General features: G+C 46.1%; 1 protein-coding gene across 6 annotated transcripts; it reads right to left on the bottom strand.

Annotated features, from left to right (window-relative positions):
* Positions 1 to 190: 190 nt before the first annotated feature.
* ENO1 (enolase 1) lies at positions 191 to 21,229 on the bottom strand. 6 transcript variants are annotated; one of them, XM_088671566.1, is made up of 12 exons: positions 21,097 to 21,229; positions 15,095 to 15,188; positions 11,591 to 11,686; positions 10,004 to 10,062; positions 8,886 to 8,955; positions 7,618 to 7,751; positions 6,556 to 6,778; positions 4,428 to 4,625; positions 4,009 to 4,210; positions 3,163 to 3,271; positions 2,326 to 2,384; positions 191 to 845 (listed from the first exon to the last, which is right to left on the bottom strand). In XM_088671566.1, the coding sequence occupies exons 2-12, from the start codon at positions 15,177 to 15,179 to the stop codon at positions 776 to 778; spliced, it is 1,305 nt and encodes a 434-aa protein (XP_088527692.1). In that variant the 5' UTR covers positions 15,180 to 15,188; positions 21,097 to 21,229; the 3' UTR covers positions 191 to 775. The 6 variants fall into 6 exon arrangements, with proteins under 6 accessions (XP_088527692.1, XP_034974951.1, XP_034974950.1 ...); XM_035119060.3 differs by lacking the exon at positions 10,004 to 10,062 and adding an exon at positions 9,661 to 9,719; XM_035119059.3 differs by having other exon boundaries at positions 21,170 to 21,229.
* Between the last annotated feature and the right edge of the window lie 780 nt (positions 21,230 to 22,009).

The raw sequence follows: 22,009 nt of genomic DNA, 5'->3' as shown, positions 1-22,009 counted from the left end.
GCTAGGTTGGCAGGAGCTGGGACCAAGCAACGGGAGCTCACCCCGTCGCAGGGATTCGAACCGCCAACCTTCTGATCAGCAAGCCCTAGGCTCAGTGGTTTAACCCACAGCGCCACCTGGGTCCCACATCTCACACCTTAAAATTATCTTATCCGCAGGCACTTTTCCATTAAGAACTCCACACCACACAGACATTTCTCTGTTTTTATTTACCTCACATGAGAACTACCATTTTCTGTTTTGCAGGTACTTCAGGCTGCACTGCAAGTTACACAGCTTCCACACACTAAGAGGGGTGGGGGGCTTTGGGGATGGGGTGGGGAGAGAATCTGAGGAGGAGGAGAAAGAAACACTTGTTGCCCTCCGTCATGAATAGGGCTACCCCCAGAAATTATGGCAGCAGCTTTACAATTTTCATGCCAGCATCACCGGGACTCATAAATCTTTCTCCTTAGTTTCATTATGATGAATGAAACACTCTTTAGGGAAGATCGGGGGAAGGGTGGGGTGTTGGGAGTTGTCTGTTCGCAAAAAGCAACCAAGCGCTTTAAGAAGCAACAGATCAGAACTGGGGAGGCGAGAGAAGGAAGATGAAATGCACTAGATGAATTGTAGCCTAGGATGAGAGGACCTGCAAAAAGTTTTGTCTTTTCCCCCTACACATCAGCTGCCCTTAGTTTTTTCTTTATTTCGTTTCTAAATTTAGGTGACTAGTGCTTTCAACCGCAACTGGGGGGGGGGGAAGAGGGGAGCCTCGTCGGAGCCAAAAGCGGGTTTAGTTGACGCGAGGGTTCCTGAAGTTTCTGCCGGCAAAACGGGCCTTGTTCCCCAGCTCCTCTTCAATCCTGAGGGGAAATGGCGGGGGTGGGGGGAGTAAAAATAAAAAGACAAGTGTGAGGAGCAATAATTTCCAGGAGAAAGGATGTGCCCATAATCTGCTTTTTAAAAAGAAAATATCTGTACTGATATTTCAAGAACTATAATATCACTTTAAAGCCAGGGGTGCCAACTTGAATAAAATATTGGGGGGGGGGAAGCAAGCCCCATCCCACATCATCAATCACAAGGTGTAGTGCACAAACGTCAACTGAATGACAACTTCGGGGGACCCTGTCCCCTCAAATATTTTTGGCGCCTAGGAGTTGGCTCCAGTGCGCTTTATGCTGCCATGGCTTCCCCCAAAGAATTCTGGGAGCTTCAGTTTGCTGAGTTCAGAGTGCTGAGAGTAATTAGGAAAACCCCTGTCCCCCTGACAGAGCTACAATTGCCTGTGAAGAGGGATTGAGTGTTAAACCACTCTGGAAATTTGCAGCACTGTGAAGGGACATGGCTATCTCATGACAACTCTCAGCACCCTAAACAAACTGCAACTCTAACAAGCATGTTGTTAAGATAAAACCCAAAGGCCAGGCTGAACATCTCTATCTTGCAGGCCCTGCAGAAAGATGACAAATCCCACAGGGCCCTGGTCTCCTGTGAAAGAGCATTCCAAGTCAGGGCCAGTACTGAAAAGGCCCTGGCCCTAGTCGAGACCAATCTAACCACCTTATGGCTCAGAATCTCCAGAATGTTGTTATTTGTGGACCTTAAGGTCCTCCGCGGGGCATACCAGGAGAGGCGGTCCCGTAGATACGAGGGTCCTAAGCCGCATAGGGCTTTAAAGGTCAAAACCAGCACCTTAAACCTGATCCTGTACTCCACCGGGAGCCAGTGCAGCTGGTAAAGATATTCTAGGTGGTGTTTTAATTTATTTCCTTTCATAACATTTATATACTGCTTAATTGGAAGCCACCCCCCAACCCTCTGTAAGCTTACAAAAGGAATAAAACAATTCAATTATCATGAAAAGTATCAATTATGAAAAATCCAGTTAAAAATCACAATTAAAACCTTCTTTAAAAACTCCCACCCTGATTAAAAACCTGTCAACATTCTACATGTCTGGAGAGGCTTCCCTGAGCAAAAATATTTTTAGCAGCCATCAAAAATAACACAGTAAAAAGCCCCTGTCTGGTGTCAACAGGCAGGGAGTTCTGAAAGTGTGGTTGCTGCCACACTAAAAGTTTGATTTCTTCCAAGTTAACACTCCCGTATTTGTTCTGAGTTTCATTGTTTCAACCACTGCTGATATTCCTGCATTTTTTGTATTTTCTGTTCTGTAGATCATTTCCGGACATGTAATTCAATTTCATGTGCAATGTATGAACACATACAGTCTCCTTTGCAGTGCATGCCATAAAACAGGGCCAACAGATATGATCCACCTCCCTCAACACACTTCAATATACATCTAAACAAGCCCAAATTCCCCAACTTAATCCTTACCTCAGAAGCTGGTTATATTTGGCTAGACGTTCAGACCGACAGGGAGCACCAGTCTTGATCTGTGGAGAGAGAAATTAAGTAAGAAACAATAAACACATAGCATAATAGAATTATCCCTCCCCGCTTCCAATCCTATCCTCCTGCCTACCTAATGAACATACAAGGTAGCAAACGATGGCAGGGGTTGTGGGAAAATGCAACAAGAGTTAGAATTTGGGAGAGGCTGTTTGGAGACAGCAATAGCTCAGCTGGTAAAGCCTGAAATTCATAATCTCAGGTTGTGGGTTCAAGCCCCACAATGGGTAAAGATTCCTGCATTGCTCGGGGTTGGACTAGATGACCCCTCCTGATACCTTCCAACACAACAATTCCACGATTTTATAAATGGTGTGTTTTCTGTGGGTTGGGATTTTACATTAAGCTGCCTGGAGTTATCTCATCTCAATACTGTGATGGTGGATACTGCTGGTGTAATTTTTTAAAGTACATAAAATTTGACACAATTTTTTTGAATTTATTCCAAACCCTACCCAAAGTAGACACACTGAAACTAATGGATCTATAGCTTCGAGATCTTACAGATATTCAGCAGTCTAGAAATGGAAATGATGATGATACTATAATACTTAAAAGCATACGTCTAAGCCTATGTAAGCCAGCCTTCTCTGCATGCCTAGATGTGCGACCTCCTCCAAATGATGCTGGACTCCATGACCTTTGGCCAATGCCAGCTGGGGCTGCATCCCATCATCATCCGGAAGGGGCACGGGTTCCCTACCACCACCTTGCCCTGCAACTGGAAAGCAAAAGCAGCCACCTAGGCAAGGAAATGCTTACCTGTCCAGTGCACAGCCCAACCACCAGGTCAGCAATGAAGGTGTCTTCAGTCTCCCCAGAGCGATGGCTCACCATCACGCCCCAGCCATTGGACTGGGCAAGCTTGCAGCTGCAACAGGAAGACAAGAAATGCTAGAAATTGATTCATTTTACAAGCAGGCTATTGAGACTACACACAAGAGCCAACTGAGTCGCTCTCCTCGCTTGGCACCAGCCATTTCAAGACTGCCTTATGTGCATCTGTACTTCTGCCTTTGCAAGGGGACTGGGTGAGTTCAGAGAAGACATGGAGCAGACAGGTAATAGCTTTAGTCCAGACTGTTAAGTATTGTCTACTTAGACCCCCAATTGCTTGCAGATCTGCACATAGTGACTTTCAGCTAGACCTACTATGTCCTGTGTATGCACAAGTGTTCCATCATCTTCTTTCAGAGTGACTTAAGTTGTTTTCCTGGAGGTTCCATTGTGCGTAACAGAACCAGCAAACCAAGCACCTTGTGTTTTCAGTATTCCTAAACGCTTAGCTTTGGAGCATACAGATCAACACCTCATCGGTGCTCTTCCCATGCGCCTTCTCCAGAGTGACCCTAGCAGGGAGCCACTCAGTGGCCGATTCACCTTCCTTTCACGCAGATTGGCTCTAATCAGCACAAAGCGTGAGAAGAAGACTCCTTCTCTCCGTGGTTAAAAAGCTCCCGCTTTTTAATGCTGATGGGGAAGCTCTGGGACGAACCACTACACCGCTGAGCAAGCCCGTAAAGTACCTGCTTGCTCCTGCTCTCCACTTAGTCCACTGCCTGCTCAACCGCCAATTCCTCCCCTGTGAAAAGCAAGGGAAAGACTTACGCCTGGAGCGACTCTGTGACAGAGCCAATCTGGTTCACTTTCAGCAGCAGACAGTTGCAAGACTTCTCTTCCACGGCTTTGGCAATGCGCTTCGGGTTGGTAACCGTCAGGTCGTCACCGACAACCTGGATGCCTGCGCTGGCGGTGAACTTCTTCCAAGCAGCCCAGTCGTCTTGGTCAAATGGGTCTTCAATGGAAACCACTGGCCATTGGGGTGGGGGCAAGAGAAGGACAGTGTTACTCAGGCGGGTGGGTTTACCAGTTACATACCCAGCAAATGTGTGACCTTTCTCATGTGCTTGGGGTCACACAGTCTTCCCTGTAACAGCTCAATGTGACAATGGTTCTCCACCTTCCTTTGCTTCCCCCCTGCCCACTAACAGCGTGTCCTTCAGAAGGAATATGGCCCTTGCACTCACATGGGTAATTCTTGACAAAACCCTTATAGAGGTCAGCCAGCTGGTCAGGAGTGATGTATCTGCTGGGGTCATCAGGAGACTTGAAGTCCAGGTCGTATTTCCCATCACGATAGAATTCGGAAGCCGCCACGTCCATCCCAATGACAATCTTGTCAGTGTAGCCAGCCTTGCTGATGGCAGTCTTGAGCAGCTCCAGAGCTAAGGAGGACAACAAAAGAATTGGGGGGTGGGGGGGTTGAACAGAAAGGTTCATCATCCAAGGTTTGTCTTCATTTCATTTTACGATCTATGCGCTGCCTTTTTATCTCATGCATTGCTTTGAGTAAAGGGTACTAAAAACAAGACATAAATGTACTTGTTCTGCACATACTTTTCAAATCATAAGCATTTGCTCTAAAATGGGAAAGCTCTCATGAGTAGATATCCCCCTTCTCCACAAGCGTCATCAAAGAAGGGGGGAATCCTTCCAAAGCCCACTCAAGGTGGTTCCAGTTACACATCTCCCTGCTCTCCCCAGCAACAGCAAGTCTATTTCAGACAGGGAAGACCCAGCTACTGAGGCCCTCAGCTGCCAACTTGGCTGGGAGAGAGGCAGGAAGTGCTACTTATACCCCCCAACGAAGCCCACAGCAGCCACCAGAGCCTGTCTTCCTGTACAGTAAATAGCCTGGAGTTACACAGCATGGCCGGGTGGTATTACAAATAAAACGTGTAAGTAGCCATCAGCAAGTTTTCTGCATTGCTCGAAAGCAATTCTCGTCTACCTCCTGGGGGGATTCATGCTGCCTCAGCAGCTGTGTGACACCAGGGAGGGAGGGAGGGAGGGAGAGGGAAGGGGGAGAGGGTTCCCTTCCTCCTGGCTGCAGGGAGGTTCACTCAGTGGCAGCTCCCCCCACCAAGTATCAGGCCAAGAAAGGCCCACCTAATCCAGCATCCTGCTCTCAAAAGTGGCCAATCAGATGCCCTGCATTCCAGGGAGCTGGACTAGATGACCCATGGGTTCCCTTCCAACTCTACAATTCTATGATTCTATGCTCCAAAAGGAAGACCTGAGTGCAATAGCAACTCTCCCCACTTCCATTGGCCCCATTGGGTTCTGGTTATTATGAGGGAGAAAAAACTTATTTATCTAATTTCTTCAGGCTATGTGTGATTTTATACAACTCTCTCATGCCACCTATTTTACTTGCCTTTTCTCTAAACAGAAAAGCTCCAATGCTGGAACCTTTCCTTGTTCAGAAAGGTTTTTTCCTTGTTCAGAAAGGTTTTATGCATATGATCCTTTGCAAAGCAGCTATGCCCAAATGCAGAAATCCAGATGGATTTAATGCTAAAGTACTTAACACTAGAGTGATCACTGCACATTGTGCACTATGAGGGAGAAAAGCTTTTCTCTATCCACTTTCTGAACACTAGACATAGTTTTTACAAACTACTACAGTGGTACCTCGTGTTACGTACTTATTCCGTTCCGGAGGTCCGTTTGTAAACCGAAACCGCTCGTAACCCGAGAAGCGCTTTTGCTAATGGCGCCTCCCGCTGCTGCTGGTGCGCAACTTCCGCTCACATCCCGGCTCAAAGGTCGCAACCAGCAGCATCTACTTCTGGGTTAGCGGAGCTCATAACCCAAGGTATTTGTAGGGGGGGCAGTATGTAACACAAGCTACCACTGTATCATTTGTCTTCTCTTACTTGCCTTTTCTCCAGATTAAAAATCCCCAAATGTTTTGGAACATTTCCTCGTGGCGAGAGACACATCAAGACACATCTGTAGCCTGCATACTCTCCTTTTCTCTAACCAGCTGTGGGGCACCTTTGTCTCCTCCAGATGTTGCTGAACTACAATTTCCATCAGCCCTAGCAACCATGGCCAACGGCCAGAGATGATGAGGGTTGTAGTTCAGCAATATCTGCTCTAAACCAGAAAGGCTCCCCTCACTCAACCTCCCACCCTAAATGGGATACTGTCTTTCTTACTGCACTGACACCTGCAACCTTGCCTTTTCTGTGAACTGGAAAGCCCCAGATGTTCTAACCATCCTTGCAGGGAAGGATGTAGCTGTAGGCTGTCTGCATGGACTCTGCACACCAACTCAATAAGATAGCGAAGAGCCAATAAATCCATTACCTTCTTTGTTCTCCAAGATGTTGGGTGCAAAGCCACCCTCGTCGCCCACGTTGGTAGCATCTTTCCCATACTTCTCCTTAATGACGTTCTTCAGGTTGTGGTACACCTCAGCGCCAATGCGCATGGCTTCCTTGAAGCTCTCAGCCCCAACAGGGAGGATCATGAACTCCTGCATGGCCAGCTTGTTACCAGCGTGGGAACCGCCATTGATCACATTGAAGGCCTGGAAGGTGGGCAAGACGAAAGGGGGAAAGAAAACCCAAGAGGTTGGACTGGATGGCCCTTGTGGTCTCTTCCAACTCTATGATTCTAGGTTAATGCTCCAGAAATGCAATCAAGCACGCATTTTAGAGCCAGCAATTAAAACATTGTTTGCTCTGACAGCTGCCCAGTGATCAGCATCATCTGCACCTTAGTCTTCAAGGGCCTGTCTGAACAGGAAGGTGCCAGATGGGTGGGGTATAAATAATAAATAAATTATTATTAATTATTATTATCTCTCTTAGGAGGGAATTCGCACAATACAGGAGCTATCACAGAAATGGCTCCCTCTTGGGTTGCCACCAACTGTGCTTCTGATGTTTACAGTATCATACCACTCACGGCTTTCCCCTAAAAGAATCCAGGGAAATGTGGCTTGCTCAAAGTGCTGAGAGTCGTTTTCCTCCCAGAGTTACAATCCCCAGAGTGGTTCTACCACCAACCCCTATTGCCAAGGAACTCTTGGGAATTCTAGCTCAGCAAGAGGAGTAGGGTTTTGCCGAACAATTCTCAGTACCTTTAGGAAACCAGTTCCCTGGATTATTTCAGGGGAAAGCCATCTGCGGCATCTGGTTAGCCACTGTGAGAAAAAGGATGCTGGATTAGATGGCCTGATCCAGCAGTCAGGTTCTTAACTAGAGGAGAGCCACTGAACACTGGAAATCCAACATGCTTGCTGTTTTTCCACCCTTAATTCACAAAAGCCACTGCCCCTCCATATGGCTAGGTGGCAGCAAGAGAGGTGTTTTGTCTGCACTAGATCTTGCCTCCTTTGCAGAATAGCAACATAGGAAAACTTACAGGGACTGGCAGAATGACGTCCTGGTTCCCAGCCAGATCAGCAATGTGGCGGTACAAGGGGACCCCCTTCTCAGCAGCACCAGCCTTGCAGACAGCCAGGGAGACGCCCAGAATTGCATTTGCACCAAACTTGGCTAAGATAGTAAGAAAAAGAGGTTACTGAGAGACTGCATGGTTCCTTACATGTCCAGCAAGTCACTGCAGTCTGCAGAAGAGATTCTCCTGTAAGTTTCCAAGATCTCAGAAGCCCACTCCACAGTGACTTGGAGCAGGGCCTTCAGTGTGGCTGCCCCATTCTGTGGAACAGCATTTCTTTCAAGATACGCCCGACACCCATGACAGAAACTTTCTACAAACAACTGGAAACACTTTTGTTCCAAGACACTTTCCAAGCTGCTGTGTCTACTTGGCATAGTCTTTTAATCTGCTTTCTGGACTGTTTTTATTGCATTGTGATTTAATAAATGCTATATTATTAAATAAAATATATTATTAAATAAAAAATTAATAAAAATAAAAAGTTAAACAACAACAAAACTACAACTACAGAGAGAAAATGTATCATTTGTTTACAAAATTTAAAATCAATTCAATTTGAAACACTTTGGTTTTATTTAAGGTAGGCAATTGTGTTTGTTTTAATCCAGGTTTGAGGCAATTTTATTCAATGCTGTTTGTATTTTTGGTCATTTTAATGTAAACCTCTTGCAGATTTTCAATCACATGAAAGTGCAAATAAACAAACACCTGGCTCAGTCCACTATGTTTTCCTTTCCCTACATTTAGTAGGAGATGGATGATTATAGTAAAACAATGCAAGAGGAATATTTCCAAACCTAGGCTCCTTTCTACCAAAAGCACTTTCTCTCCAATCAAATGTGCATAGGAGCCCAGTGGAAACATGGATCAGATCATTAAGTCCATCCATCTCAGCCTTGCCTACCCTGATGGGCAGCAGCTCTCCAGAGTTCCCAGAAAGGGAACATTCCTAGCCCTACCTGGAAATGTTGGCAATTGAACCTGGGGTTCTGCATGCAAAGCAGCTGCTCCACCACTGAGCTATGGTTGTTCTCAACTCGAGTGTGGTTAGCTGAAGCATTTATGAAGGAATTGTGACTTCTTTTATTGTGCTATAAATCTTTCAGGCAGCAGAGAGGCTGAGAAGCAGGAGCACCTCCCAACCGCACTAGCACAGGCAGTGGACCCAAACCCAGAGCATTCATGGCTGCAAAATCACAAGCGTACACTTGTCCAACCATTCCACTTACACTTGTTCTCTGACCCGTCCATATCCAGCATCAGCTTGTCGATCTTCTCCTGCTCCACAACACTGATGTTCTGCAGGGAAGAGGCAAGGCAACCAAAACAATCCACTTAGTCATAACTAATCTCCCAGCAGATATTTGCCATTGGTCAAGGACAAATGATCCAAACAACACACCAAGGAGAGGCAACTCCTTCACTTCATTTTCGTACACTTCACCTCAATTAAGAATTGAAAATTGCCAACCGAATAGAATAGCCAGTTCATGTGCTTTTTAAAAAACAACAGCTTGATCAGTAATGTCTGCAGACCAAGCTGCTCTTAAAGGCACAGGGCCCAATTAACAAACAGAGCAGCAACACTGAATTAAACAAAGTAAAAACCCCTTTTGACTAAATAGATCCACACAGGTCATCGGGGAAGACTGGGGTGGGGGCAGAGATGTAAAGCTGCCTTATGGGCCACCAACCTGAACACCCACCCCCCCAAATTAGATTGCAAGGAAGGAGAGCTACAGAATAAATCTGGTGCACATTCTTAAGGCAGGACTCAGGAACTGCAAGCAGTTTTCCATCCATAACATTATTTCATGCCGTTTTAGAATTCCCACAGCGCTTCTCAAACATGCTTTCATGATCATGCATCCAAAAGAAGGCCATTCGCTGACGACGGTAATGAGCTTAGTATTATGCTGGCTTTCTCACCCATACAAAGAGCATTAAAGAGACTAGGAACTACACTTGGACTAGAGGGGTTAGTGAAATAAGGAAGGCTCCTACCTTGTTAACCAGTGCAGGGGCAATTGTTTTATTGACGTGCTCAACAGCTTTTGAGACACCTGGAAGGAACAAGCAAATCAATCACTAATCCAATCCACCAAAGGCAAAAGCAGGCATTAGTAGAGGATCACTGGCCGTTACAGCCCCAACCACCTAGCCCTCAAGACAAGATACATATTAAAAGGGTGCAGCACACTAGTCCTTTTTTTTAAACAGACAAAATTATGTCACTGAGGGAATAGCCATCGTCTAGGAATGCCTGCCGGAAGGTTAGTCCCGTAGACCATGCACAGAGGAGGAGCCTGCCTGGAGTCAGGCCAGGTTGCAAGCACACATCCTTTACCTGAGTACACAGTGCCGGCGCCAGGAATTCGTTAACATATTTAACTGCTCGGGAGACGCCTGGTGGGAACCGAGTGGACGAGGAGGGAAGAGAGAGACGGGAGAAAGGAGAAAGAAGGGAGAGAGAAAGATGAACGCCCACAAGAGACCACAAAAGCAGCAGCAGCAGCAGCAGCATGCAAGGGGGGGTAGGGAGTCACAGCAAAAATGACCAGAGGACCCATAATCAGGAGCGGGGAGCAGAAAGAGGAAGAGGCCTCAGGTCCATGCAAACTTGACAAAACCAGGAAGGCTTCATTTAACAGCAGCTCAAGTCAGGCATCACCTGTGGTCTGTGCCAACTATAGATTAAGCAGCTCAAACCGTAGCCAAAAGAGCAGCAGCCAAAGCATGGCTTACAGATGCTTCCCTGATTTCTTTTCTTGTCCTTCCAACTGAAGCTCTGGCTCCATGATGCAGCTTCTGGAGACCGAGCAATGGCTGCAACCATGGGGTCAATGTGCAGGTTCAGACATTGAAATCAATGGAGCCCTAAGCTACTCATGGTCATAACTTTCAATGGTTCTACTCTGAATAAACGTTACTTGAATGCAACCCAGTGGTTTTAAATCAGTACTAGATTTATATAGAATTACACCCACTGAATGCTTTTAATGTTTGCTTTTATTGGTGTATTTTTAAATAAATGTCTTGGATTATCTTGTGAACCACTTGGAAGTGTTTGAGAGAGTGGAATATAACTTTAGTTAAATACATATAAAAACAGCAATCCCTCCTTAAGCCTTATGGGCTGTTGTAGCAGATGTTAGTCCTGGTCAGAGCAGACATGGACTTAGGTCCATTTATTTAAATGGATCTACTCTGAGCAAAGTGTAGCTGGACACAAACCCATTGCTTTTAAGTACATTTGCCAGCATTTATCCCAGAGGCACCAGGATGATCGCTGTGTGGAAGCCCAGGGAGACTTTCCGCATGAGCCAGCAGGGTGACATGTTAACTCCCTTTTCAACTTGTTTCTATTTCTCTATTTTTGTCTATTCTAGATTACAAGTTTGTTTGGGGGCTGGGACCAGCTTACTTTGAAGGCTGTGCTGCACATCAGCCTGCCCCAACCCAGTGCCCTCCAGGTGTTGCTGGATTTAAGCCACTCCCCTCCTGCACCTGCTACCTTTTCCCACCAAGGACAGGTGAGTGAATGTGGGGGGGGGCCTCCTCCCTCAAAGCCAAGAATGATGGGAACAGCAGTCCAAATAACCTGGAGAGTTTAGGCACAACTGGCATCTTAAATTGTATAAGGATTATAAACCAAGCCATTTCAGTCAGAATGTCGACACCTCTTTGCCACATCACCAAAACTATTTTTGCATGCAGGGAGGAAGGCAGCAAAGCTTGAATGGACCAATTTTGCAAGGCTGTGGGAAAGGGCCCTTTGCAGATTCTCGGCTGTAGCTGGGAGACACAAAACGGGGGGCGGGGGGCAAAAAGAGCAGTAGAAGTAGCATCTGTGGAACAGCACCCAGAAGTACCAAGTTGGGAGAGCAAAAGAGAAAAAACAACGAGTGCATTCACCACACCAGGAAAGCTTTACCTTTCCCCAGGAAACGAGTCTTGTCATTGTCGCGCAGTTCCAGGGCTTCATAGATCCCAGTCGAAGCTCCGCTTGGAACAGCAGCTCTGAAGAGACCTGGAGAGGAAGGAAGGAAAAACCAGTATTGGACACGGCAAGCTCTGGGGCGACAGAGAAGCGTTTGCACAGAACCATCTCACAGTGGAGACTGGCAAGGCACATAGAGATGAAAGAGGAAGTGGGGGAAAGCGTCGCTCTGCCAACTACTTCTTCCAGCTCCACTTTGGCCACCTAAAACTGCGATGGGGCAGGACGGCCCCTGGGGTTGGCTGCAGCCTAGTGGGGCCTGAGCTCCTTGCTTGATAGCTCAGCAGCAGATTTAAAGGCAGGAAGACCTGAAGTCACGTGGGTGGAGGCTTTGTAGCTCAGCATTCCTCTCTGGATCTTTGCAAGCGGGTGGTGGTGTCCCCCTGCCCATGGTGGGAGGGGCATGAAGCAAAGTGGGTGGGGCAAAGGATGCCAGTTTTACCTTTGTACTGTACTGTAGGCTGGCTTCCACTCACCCCTTCTCTATTCTCTGTTCAGGCAAGCAAGAGGCATCAAAGCTCAAGGACATATTTCAGCCACGTAAAAACGCTCAAGGAGCATGAGAAGCAAAGCGTGGCTTGGAGACAGTCTCAAGGGTCAGGCAGAGAGGACTGAAGGGCTGCATTTGGCCTCTGGGGCTGAGGTTCCCTGCCCCTGACATAGCTGTGCCTCAAAGGTTGGTTGCCACTTTGATGAACACTCAGATAAAGCTTTTTATAGACGGAAAGTGTTCGTTCATTCAGCCATTCATTCAGAGCAGGCCAGATTAGTGCACACCTTTGAGTCCCTGGGAGAGGGTGGGATCCAAAGGGATTGAGCCGCTGTGTGTCTCCTGACCTGGCACCTAGCCACCTATTCTGTGCCTTCCTCAAACACAGGCTGTGCCCACCCAATTATGCGTCCTCCTTCCATGTCCCTTTATTTACCTTCCCCTTTATTTAGACACACACACACAATGCTTTGTGGCTAGGTCTGGTGTCCCAACAGGAAGCAGCAACTATTTCTCTGTCACCCTCCAGAAGCCTCCTGCCTTTGTAGCCTAATGGTAGCTCCTGTTTTGGAAGGATCTCATTTGGAATCCCTGACAGGGCTCACTTGCAATTCTGCTATAATTGGGGTTGCCCTTTTTCAAAAAAAGAAAGAAAGAAAAACTCCACTCCGCAGCTTATTGCACTGAGAGGCCTCTGTCAGTTCACATCTCCCTCCCTTTCTCTCTGCAGGCCACTGTGCCTTTTGGTGCCTTTTGTTATTTTCTGCTCCAAGGACACTTCCTTTGTGCAAAGCAGGAATTGAGCACAGTCAATAGCATTTGCAGGCTAGGCAGGGAGGGCGGCCTCCCTCTTGTCAAAATCAAGAGAGGGTCGCCCTAATGAGCCTCCGTTGAGGGGGGGGAGCTGGCATCTCAAGGCTGGAGAGCTCTGGCTTTTAAAAGAGAAAAATGGGCACCTGTCCAGCCAACATTGGGGCTTTATCCTCAAGCAAGCACTAAGAAATAACATCTGCACTATAAATTTAATTCAGTCATGGCATCTCCCATAGAATCCTGGAAAGTGACATTTGGTAAGGGTGCTGAGAGTTGTTAGGAGACTCCTATTCCCCTCACAGAGCTACAACTCTCAGTGTGGTTTCAAAATCTGTCCTTCTTTGCAGGGAACTCTGGGAACTGTAGCGCTGTTGTGGCTGGTAGCCTTATCCTCTATGAATTTATTTAATCCTCTTTTAAAGCCATCCAAGGAGAGTAGATTTGGGGTCACCAACCATACAGCATAAATAGAAAACTGCACACACATTTTTCTTTCCCAAGGGATCTGGGAAAAGGTCAGATGTGGTAAAATTAATCTGAGCCTTGAAAAGCACATAGGAGATGAATTGAGGAAGTTGGAAAGAGGCACTCTTCCAACTTAGTTCCATGCACTTTTCAAGGGAGAAAAAAAGAAAGCACCTTCACATCCTCCTGGACCAATGGGGCAATGAATGGGAAGGGAGGGCTCAAAGGCACCAGGGATAGTGCACCCACAGCTGTCCCAGATTCACTATACTAGCTAACACTTGGGGAAGAAAACATTCCACTAAATTTCAAGGCCCAATGGATGGAGGCAGAAATTCCGGGCAAGTCCCAATTCTCACTGCCTTCACTGAAAAATGGCAAAACAAAAGGCAATCTGAAAGGAGAAAAGTAGCAACTGGGCAAAGGGCTAGGTCTGAACATTTCACCCTTGCTGTGCTAGTTTTCTGCTTGCAGTGAGTTTTATCACTTCTGCTTGCAGGGAGGGGGTGGGAAATGGGAAACCTGAGCTGCAGGCCAAAATGGTACAGCCCTCTACAACTCTGTTCCGCCGCATGCAGAGACTCAGCCAATCGGAAAAGAGAACGCAGGTTATACCGGCCCCACGGTACTCAGCCAACCCTCCAACCTGGCTCAGAATATTTATCCTTGTGTAGTTTCAAGGGACCATTCTCCCCCCACTTCACACACACTCAACTGCCCTGCCTTCTCGGTTATCTTCTGTGTATTGGGTTGCCGCAGAGGCCACCAAAATACAAGGCCAGAAGCAACTGGCTGCAGTCCACCAAGGACGACTACGGCAATATGTCATCTTACACTCATAGCAGCTGGAAGTTTTATTTTTATCTTCAAGTTTTAAAATGCTGTTTGCTGGTTGGCGGAGATTTTGACACATTCATCTGTCCCGCCCCTCACCCTCCCTTCACACACATCAAGTTTTCCTGCATGGGTTTCAAACTACGCCACAAAACCTTGCTGTATAACAGATGGTGGGGGAGAGAATGAAGGGGAAGAATGATCAATGGCTTGACTCAGAAATAAGGCAATTCCTTATGTTTTCCAGGGTCAAACATGAAATGGAGGCAGACTTCCCCCCCCCATCCCTCTTCTATGACCCCTGAATGAAACAAGAGGCTCATTTTTCCAGTTTGGTGGCTTCAATCCAACATTTGTCAAGAACAGAAAGTTAAATAATCATACAAATAAGTATGTATCATACAAATACATAAAGGCACATAAGAATCTGCTTTACAGAGTAACACCCATCAAGCGCAATACTGTCTACACCAGGGTTCCCGCAAACTTGGGTCTCCAGCTGTTTTTGGACTACAACTCCCACCATCCCTAGCTAGCAAGACCAGTGGTCAGGGATGATTGGAACTGTAGTCGAAAAACAGCTGGAGACCCACGTTTGGGAAACCCTGGTTCTACACTGACCTGGAATGGCTCTGTGGAGTTGTATCCCAGGCTCACCTGGAGATGGAAAGGATTGAACCTGGGACCTTCTGCATGCAAAGCAGATGTTCTTCCACTGAGCTATGACCCTTCCCTGTAGAGAGCCCTACTAGATCAGACCTAAAGTGCCATCTAACCAAGGACCCACTGCTAGAAGAGGGCTCAAGGGGGATAGCAGCCATTCAGAGTTCGCTTACCTTTGCTGGTGTGCAGGTCTACCTCAACAGTGGGGTTCCCACGGGAGTCAAAGATTTCGCGAGCATGGATCCTGAGAATGGACATTTTGTTTGTCTGGGGAGGAGGAAGAGGGAGAAAACAGTATTTTTAAACTAAAACAAACAAACAGATACACAGCACAATGGGCCACCAGTGTCCTTGGTGGCACAAGATTCCCAAGCAACATAGGAAGCTGTCTTACACAGTTAGACCATTGTTCCACCTAAGGCCACACCAGCACTTTTTAAACCACTATGAGGCCGGTTTAAACAGTCACTAAACATTCTTTAAACAAATAATTTTGGGAGCTGTAGTTTGTTCATGGGTGTTGAGTTGTTAGGAGGTGCCAGAGCTAGTTTCTGAAATGGTTTGAGAATCAGCCCCTCTCACCCAGGGAACTCTGGGAATTGTTGCGCTTTGAGGGGAATAACAACTCTCAGCACCCTTAAACTAACTCCCAGAATTCCTTGGGGGAAGCAGTGTTTGAAGCAGAATCATAGTGCTTTAAATGTGTGGTGTGAATATGACCTAACACAAAACTTGTCTGCACACAAAAAACTGTGGCCTGCCCCCAAGCCAGTGTGGTGTCGCTGGACTAACATACAACTGGGCTACATGGTTGCCTGCCTACTGCCAGCATTATTATTCATTCAGATAAGAATGAGAATATGGGAAGACTTGAATTTTGTTGAAACTGGGGTTTTTTGTTTATAAATGGAGCATGCAGGTCTAGAATCAGTTGCAGTCTCTGTATCATCTACGGTACACTCCTCCAAGACCGATGCTCTTTGCATGAGAATTAGGTTGAGGGCCATCACTGCAGCCTGTGGCAGTGAGTTCCAGAGTTTAACTATGCACTGTTGTGAAGAATTACTTTATTTCATCTGCCCAGAGTCTCCAAACATTCAGCTTCATTGGACGACAACACTGGGCTCCAGTAATATGAGCAAGGAGAAAACCATCTCAGTGTTAGATTTCTTCAGGCTGTGTGAGATTTTAAACGCCTCTATCATTTCCTCTCCCACCATCACCTTTTCTCTAAACTGAAAAAATCCCAAGCACAATAATAATAATCATTTCATCGTATGGGAGTTGCACCAATCCCTTGATCAGACAGCCATGATATATTTGATCTTTTGCAAACCAGCTATCCCCGCCCCGCCCCCCCAACCCGAGGCAAAAAGCCAGATGGATCCTTGCAAAGTTGGTGTTTAATACTAAGCTGATACTCTCCACTTTCTCTTTTGAAAAGCAGCTGGATTTTTGTGTGTGCAGGAAGCCTCTTATATGCAAAAGCTACTGCCTAATAATTTCCTCGTTTTTTAAAAAAAGAAGCAGAAGCAGCTAATGCAAAAGGTTATTTAGTCTTCTGCCCAGCAGAGGATACTCACTGCATGCCGACCCAGCTGCCTAACCAGGCTACGAAAATGAGGCGGCATTATTATTGCTCAGAAGTCCTTGAACAAGCGACCTCCCTCTAAGCCCCGCCCCTTCCTGCACAGCCCGTTGTAGATCATTGCAGCACTGCAGTTATTCAGAACTGCATCCAGCTAGTTCTCTTGTTTAACCCTCTGTCTGCAGTCTTCCCATTCTACCTCTCTGGACCCAGGCTGGTGGGTATTTACAAACTGGAACTGAGGATGTAGATGCACCCATTATCTACCAAGAAGTCTGAACCGTTTTTAAAAAAACTTTTTAAAAAAGATTAACAAGTCACAACAGTTGCAGCACTAACTCTGCCAATATCCCACAATCGCTGGGTTGCGTTGTTAGGCATGGAATGCAGTGTCCTCCAGGGGACCTCAGCTTTCAAAGGGGATGGGGGGTTCAAGTTGCTAGTCCTCAATAGTGTAAGGACAGGTGTCAAAGCTTTTGCACTTTGCACAGGCGTGCAGAAGCTACTCCTGCTGGAATTCCCTCATCTGTACACCTAATTAAAGGGGCAGGAGCCCTAGATTTTCCTTTTCCCCACCTCATTACCCTTACTGCTACAGAAACTCTGGAACCTGTGAAGAATGAAGGGGGAAGTGCCATAGCTCAGTGGTAGCGTCATTTGCTTTGCATGTCAAAGAGAATCCTTATCTGAAATCCTAGAGGTGCTGCCAGCCCTTGTAGACAAAACTCAGCTAGGTGGACCAGTGGGTTGACTCAATATAATGCTGCTCCCTGTGTTTCTAACAGGTAGGAGGAGGCAAGCAAGATTTGGGAAGCATCACAGCTCAAGTAACAGAACATGCAGAAGGGTCCCGGGTTCAATTTCCCAGTATCTCCACAGGAGACTGGGAGTGTCTGAAAACCTGGAGACCCACTGAGCTAGTGGTCTGATTTAGTACAAGGCAGCTTCCTATAGCGTCCTTGCCACACCCAAAGAAAATTGAGACGAACATGCATCAACCGGCACAATTACAGTAATATGAATTACACAAATCAGAGCTCTCTCCCCACCCTGCTGCACCAAAGCACACACAATTCTGCCCTTAGCAAGAGGACAAATTAACCAAACTGAGAGTAGGTGGAAATTATTAAGCTCCAATCAATCCCAGTTAACACAGTCAATAATAGCCAGGTATGATCGATGTCAACATTCACCTTGAGGGCAGCAGGTTCCCCATTCCTCACTAAGTCCCCTGATAAGTTTCATGGCACATGGTTCAAGCACATAAAATGGACTCTTCCATTTGTGTCTGAATCTGCGGGTTTGGAAGCGAGCGAGCATCAATTTCCTGCCTGCCTCGAGATGTCTAATTCTGCCCTGTGACTCAGCATTTCATGTAACTGTATTTAAAAAAAAAGAAAAAAGGAGGAGACTGAGCTCAGGAATGAGGATGGCTCAATGTCTGTCCTTCCCCACCCTCCCCAGCCACGTGTCCCCAGATTCCTCAAGGAAACTAGATTTGACCTCCACACGGTCTGCCCTTTGGAACAAACTTTTGACCTTTTTGCCAAAGCTGCAGATTATAATCCAGAGAGGAAGGGAAACTAAGCTTGGGCTTAATTAAAAAATTTTAAAACCAGATGTTTCAAGGCCTTCTTTCCACCTCTTCCTCTCATCTAATCCTACTTTTCATCTGGCTCACTTCCATGGTTCTCCCTCTACCTGGAACAGCCTTATTAATCCATTCAAGATGCCACCCAGAACTGAGGCCTCTCTTCATGTTCCCACTCCACAAGAGGTCTGGAGGGTGGCAACACAAGAACGGGCCTACTCTGTGGTGGCTCCCCGTTTGTGGAATGCTCTCCCTAGGGAGGCTCACCTGGCACCTTCATTACATATTTAAGTGCATGGCTGGCAAAAACGTTTCTCTTCAGCCAGAGCTTTGGCTGATTAACATTCTATGGCCTTTTAAATGTGTTTGTGGGAGAGCAGTTATTGGTTTGTTTAAGTTTTATTATATATTTTGTGTTCTCATTTTGTATTTTTATGTTGTGAACCACCCTATGATCTTCCAATGAAGGGTGGTATACATTATTATTATTATTATTATTATTATTATTATTATTGGAGTCCTCTGTGAGCTAAGAGCTTTTGGAAGCTTCTTTGCAAAGCCTGCAAAGGAGCTCTGGGTAGGGTTGTATTACTCTTCCATGCTGTTATAAAACAGTCACCACTTAGAAGAGCTAAGCAGTAAGGAACATCATCTCCCAACTCTGCTTTATTCACTTTAGTTTTCAAAATGCAAGAGATGCAACTTTCTGGGAGATATTTAAGAATGGGCAACACGTCACTCTCGGGTATTTGAAGATTAAGAAAAACAAAAGTGCTCTAGGCAGCTGATGTAAGAATCTAACATTCAATATTTGGGAAAGGATAGATGAAGGACTGCTGCTTTTGCAAGAGAGGGTCAAAGCAGAGATGGAACTGTGCAACAACCACTATTAATCATTACTCAAACAGTACAGGTTTCATCATTAGATAACAGAAGAGACTTGCAGCAATCCTAGGCTGCAATGCTAAGCATGTCCACTCAGAGGTAAGTGCAGTTAGGATTATAGCCTAAGTTCAAGCATTTAATTTCCCCCAAAGAATTGTGGGAACTGTAGTTTATTAAAGGGAACTGCAGCTCTGGTGGCTGAACTACAGCTCCCAGGATTCTTATGAGGGAAGCAATGCACTCCAAATGCAGTTCTATTAAGTTCTGCTCAGAGTAGACCCATTTAAATGAACGGGGCCATGTAGTCATGTCCATCAACTTCAGTGGGTCTACTCTGAGTAGGACTAGCACCAGATACAACCAATGGGGGCCTTAGAATAAAATTTAATTGACCTCAGGCATGTCTTCCAAACACCACAAAGCTGCTGCACTTGCAGCAAAACTAAGACATCTCTCCCTCTGGAAATGGTTAAATAAGCTTCTTAGAAACTCAAAGGGCTGCTCCCAGGAGGAAGACTGCATCAATAACCAACCCTGCACCAAGGGAAAGTCCATCTGGTGCAATCGATCCATGACGCAGATCCTCCTACTCATTGTAGTTAGGGAGGAAGAGGAGGGGCAGTTAAGTTGGGTGTGAATCATAAGGCTTAAAAAAAAGAGAGCCTTCCTTCCTTCCTTCGGTTTTTAGCACATGGCTGCAACATTCTGTGTAACCCAGCAACTGCCACCCTCATAAATCAATGCTCAGCTTTGGATGGCGGAATGTGGCATGCAAGGCATGATAGCCTAGAGACATGAAGCCTGCTGCCACACATGTCTCCTAACCCAGCTGCTAGACTGCTGCCTCCTCCCAGTCTTGGAATTCCACAGGATGGTATTTTAGTTCCATTCACATTTTTATGTAACCAGGGAACTTCACAGACAGGGTTACAGAATTTGAGGGCCTCTGTTATGTGGCTGGTCCCTAGGAAGGCATCAAAGTTCTACCATAAGAGCAGCAGGAGGAAGTGTTTGGTAGTGCGCTAGGTAAGGCACTCCTTTTTCCTTCCTGCTCAAGAAAGGTTTAAAAAAAAACCAGTGGGTTTGTGTGTGCTCCTTCCTTGCAGTATTTCACATAGGCCTGATTGAGTGAAGGGAGGAGCTGATCACAGCATGGTGCACGCTGTAGAATCATGCTCTGGCCATACTTCTCTCACCCCCAGACCACGCAAGGCACTGCAGGTAACAAGTTTCCTTCCTGGTTTGCCATAAAACTAGCCCCATCTTCAAGCCACTATTACTTTTAGAGGGTGGCGGCTAGTTTTATGGGCCTCTAGAGTACTTAAAGAGAGAGAGCTTTCCTAGCTTCCTTTCCCTGGGTCAATCACGCTAGGATTAACCCTTTGTGGGAGGAATTAGGAAGGTGAGGGAAAAGGATACCCAAGATCATCCTTTGTACAGCTACTCTGCCACTTATGCTTCTAGAGAGGTTGCATGCACACCCTACATTTATAGCACCCCCACAATAAATCCCAGCAACCTTAAAATACAGTTCCAATGTTTCTTTCTTTTTTTTAGGGAGGGGGGTGTACTTGAAATGTATGGCCTCTCTTCCACACCCCATTTTCTCTAAGAGACTGATACCGTTTACCTCTAACCACACACTTTTCAGACAATTACAGAATCCAGGCCCTTATGGGGCTAGTCTGTAGAAAGGCAGGCACCCATCTCACCCTGGACCTATAGGAGCCAGCAACTTTTATCTGATCTTGAAACTGCTTTGATTTCAAGAGAGAGAGATGGAGCTGCTTTTAGAGGCATATAATGGTACTTAACCGGAGGACCTTCGTAACCTTCCTAGTGAAATGATACTTCGGACAATTATTTCTTTTGGGGGGGAGTGCCCGAGCTCGGTCCTTTCTTCGCCCTGCTAAAGGAAGTCCTGACTTCACGGAACCAGTTGCAACGACCCACCCCTGTATATTTGCAATGGGGACTCCCTCCCCTCTTTCCTTTTCCGCAAAGGCTTCCCCGTTGCAACATTTTTGCAAGCGTATCCTTCTTCCCTAAAGCAACAAGCTTTCTCCCTATTAAGGAAGGAGAGATTTTAGGTCCCCGCCACCATCACTTACCTGCAACTAAGCTGGAGCACTAACAGCACCTGCAAAATAATAATAATAATAATAGTATAATAATTTTCCTTACAAGAAAAAAAGAATGACAACAGACGGCTAACTGGAACCAGCACCGTTTTCAGCTCGCGCTCCCGGGCAACTGGGGAAGATCCACCCGGCTCGCTCTGAACTATAGTCCCGTCCATGCAGATTAGGGGCACCCGTCCCGGCTTCTCATTGGCTGGCCTGGCCCCTTTGCCTCTTCATGATTGGTCAGGAGGGGCCTCTCGCCAGCTCAGCCTCCTGGCGCGTGCGCTACGTGCCTAAGCGGGCCCTTTTGCTGAGGCTGCTCGCCTCCATAGAGGGCTCTTTTCTTTTTTTTTAAGTGATGGAAAATCCCCATTTTGCTAAGCGCAGAAAAGGGGGGGCGGGTTCTGAAGCAGAACATCCTCGTGGTTCTCTCCCCGCCTTCCATGCAACAGTTGCAAAGCGGCACAATTCGCCGGTAGCCATAATAAAAGCTAGGATTTATTTTTTTCTCTCTGTCTCCAAAATTTAATGCAACATAAAGCAAATTTTGTATATACATATATACACATCGAAATTTAAAACCGTATAAATCATTTTTATCATTCAAAATGTAATGTAATATACTGAAATCAAACTTTTAAAGACAAAAATGTTAGCTTTTTTATTACATATACAACATTTTTTGATAGAAAGCAAGTTAGAAAGCAAGGAATTCTTTAATTTATTTAGTTCCAAACTTTGCAACATGCATCCCAACTGTCTAAAGTTTTTCTCTCAGCCTAGCTTACCTCAGGATTTTTGTGAGGAGGGAAAAAAAGGGGGGGGAGCAGGGAAAGAACCTTTGAAAAAACAAAAAAAATATCACTAAATTAATTTTTCAGGTTTCATGCATGTGGGCACA

The sequence above is a fragment of the Zootoca vivipara genome, chromosome 6 (genome assembly GCF_965207765.1).
Source record: "Zootoca vivipara chromosome 6, rZooViv2.hap1.1, whole genome shotgun sequence".
Classification (NCBI taxonomy): Eukaryota; Metazoa; Chordata; class Lepidosauria; order Squamata; family Lacertidae; genus Zootoca; species Zootoca vivipara.
Note: the sequence above shows the minus strand (reverse complement) of the source record. Positions and strands in the feature narration are given on the sequence as shown.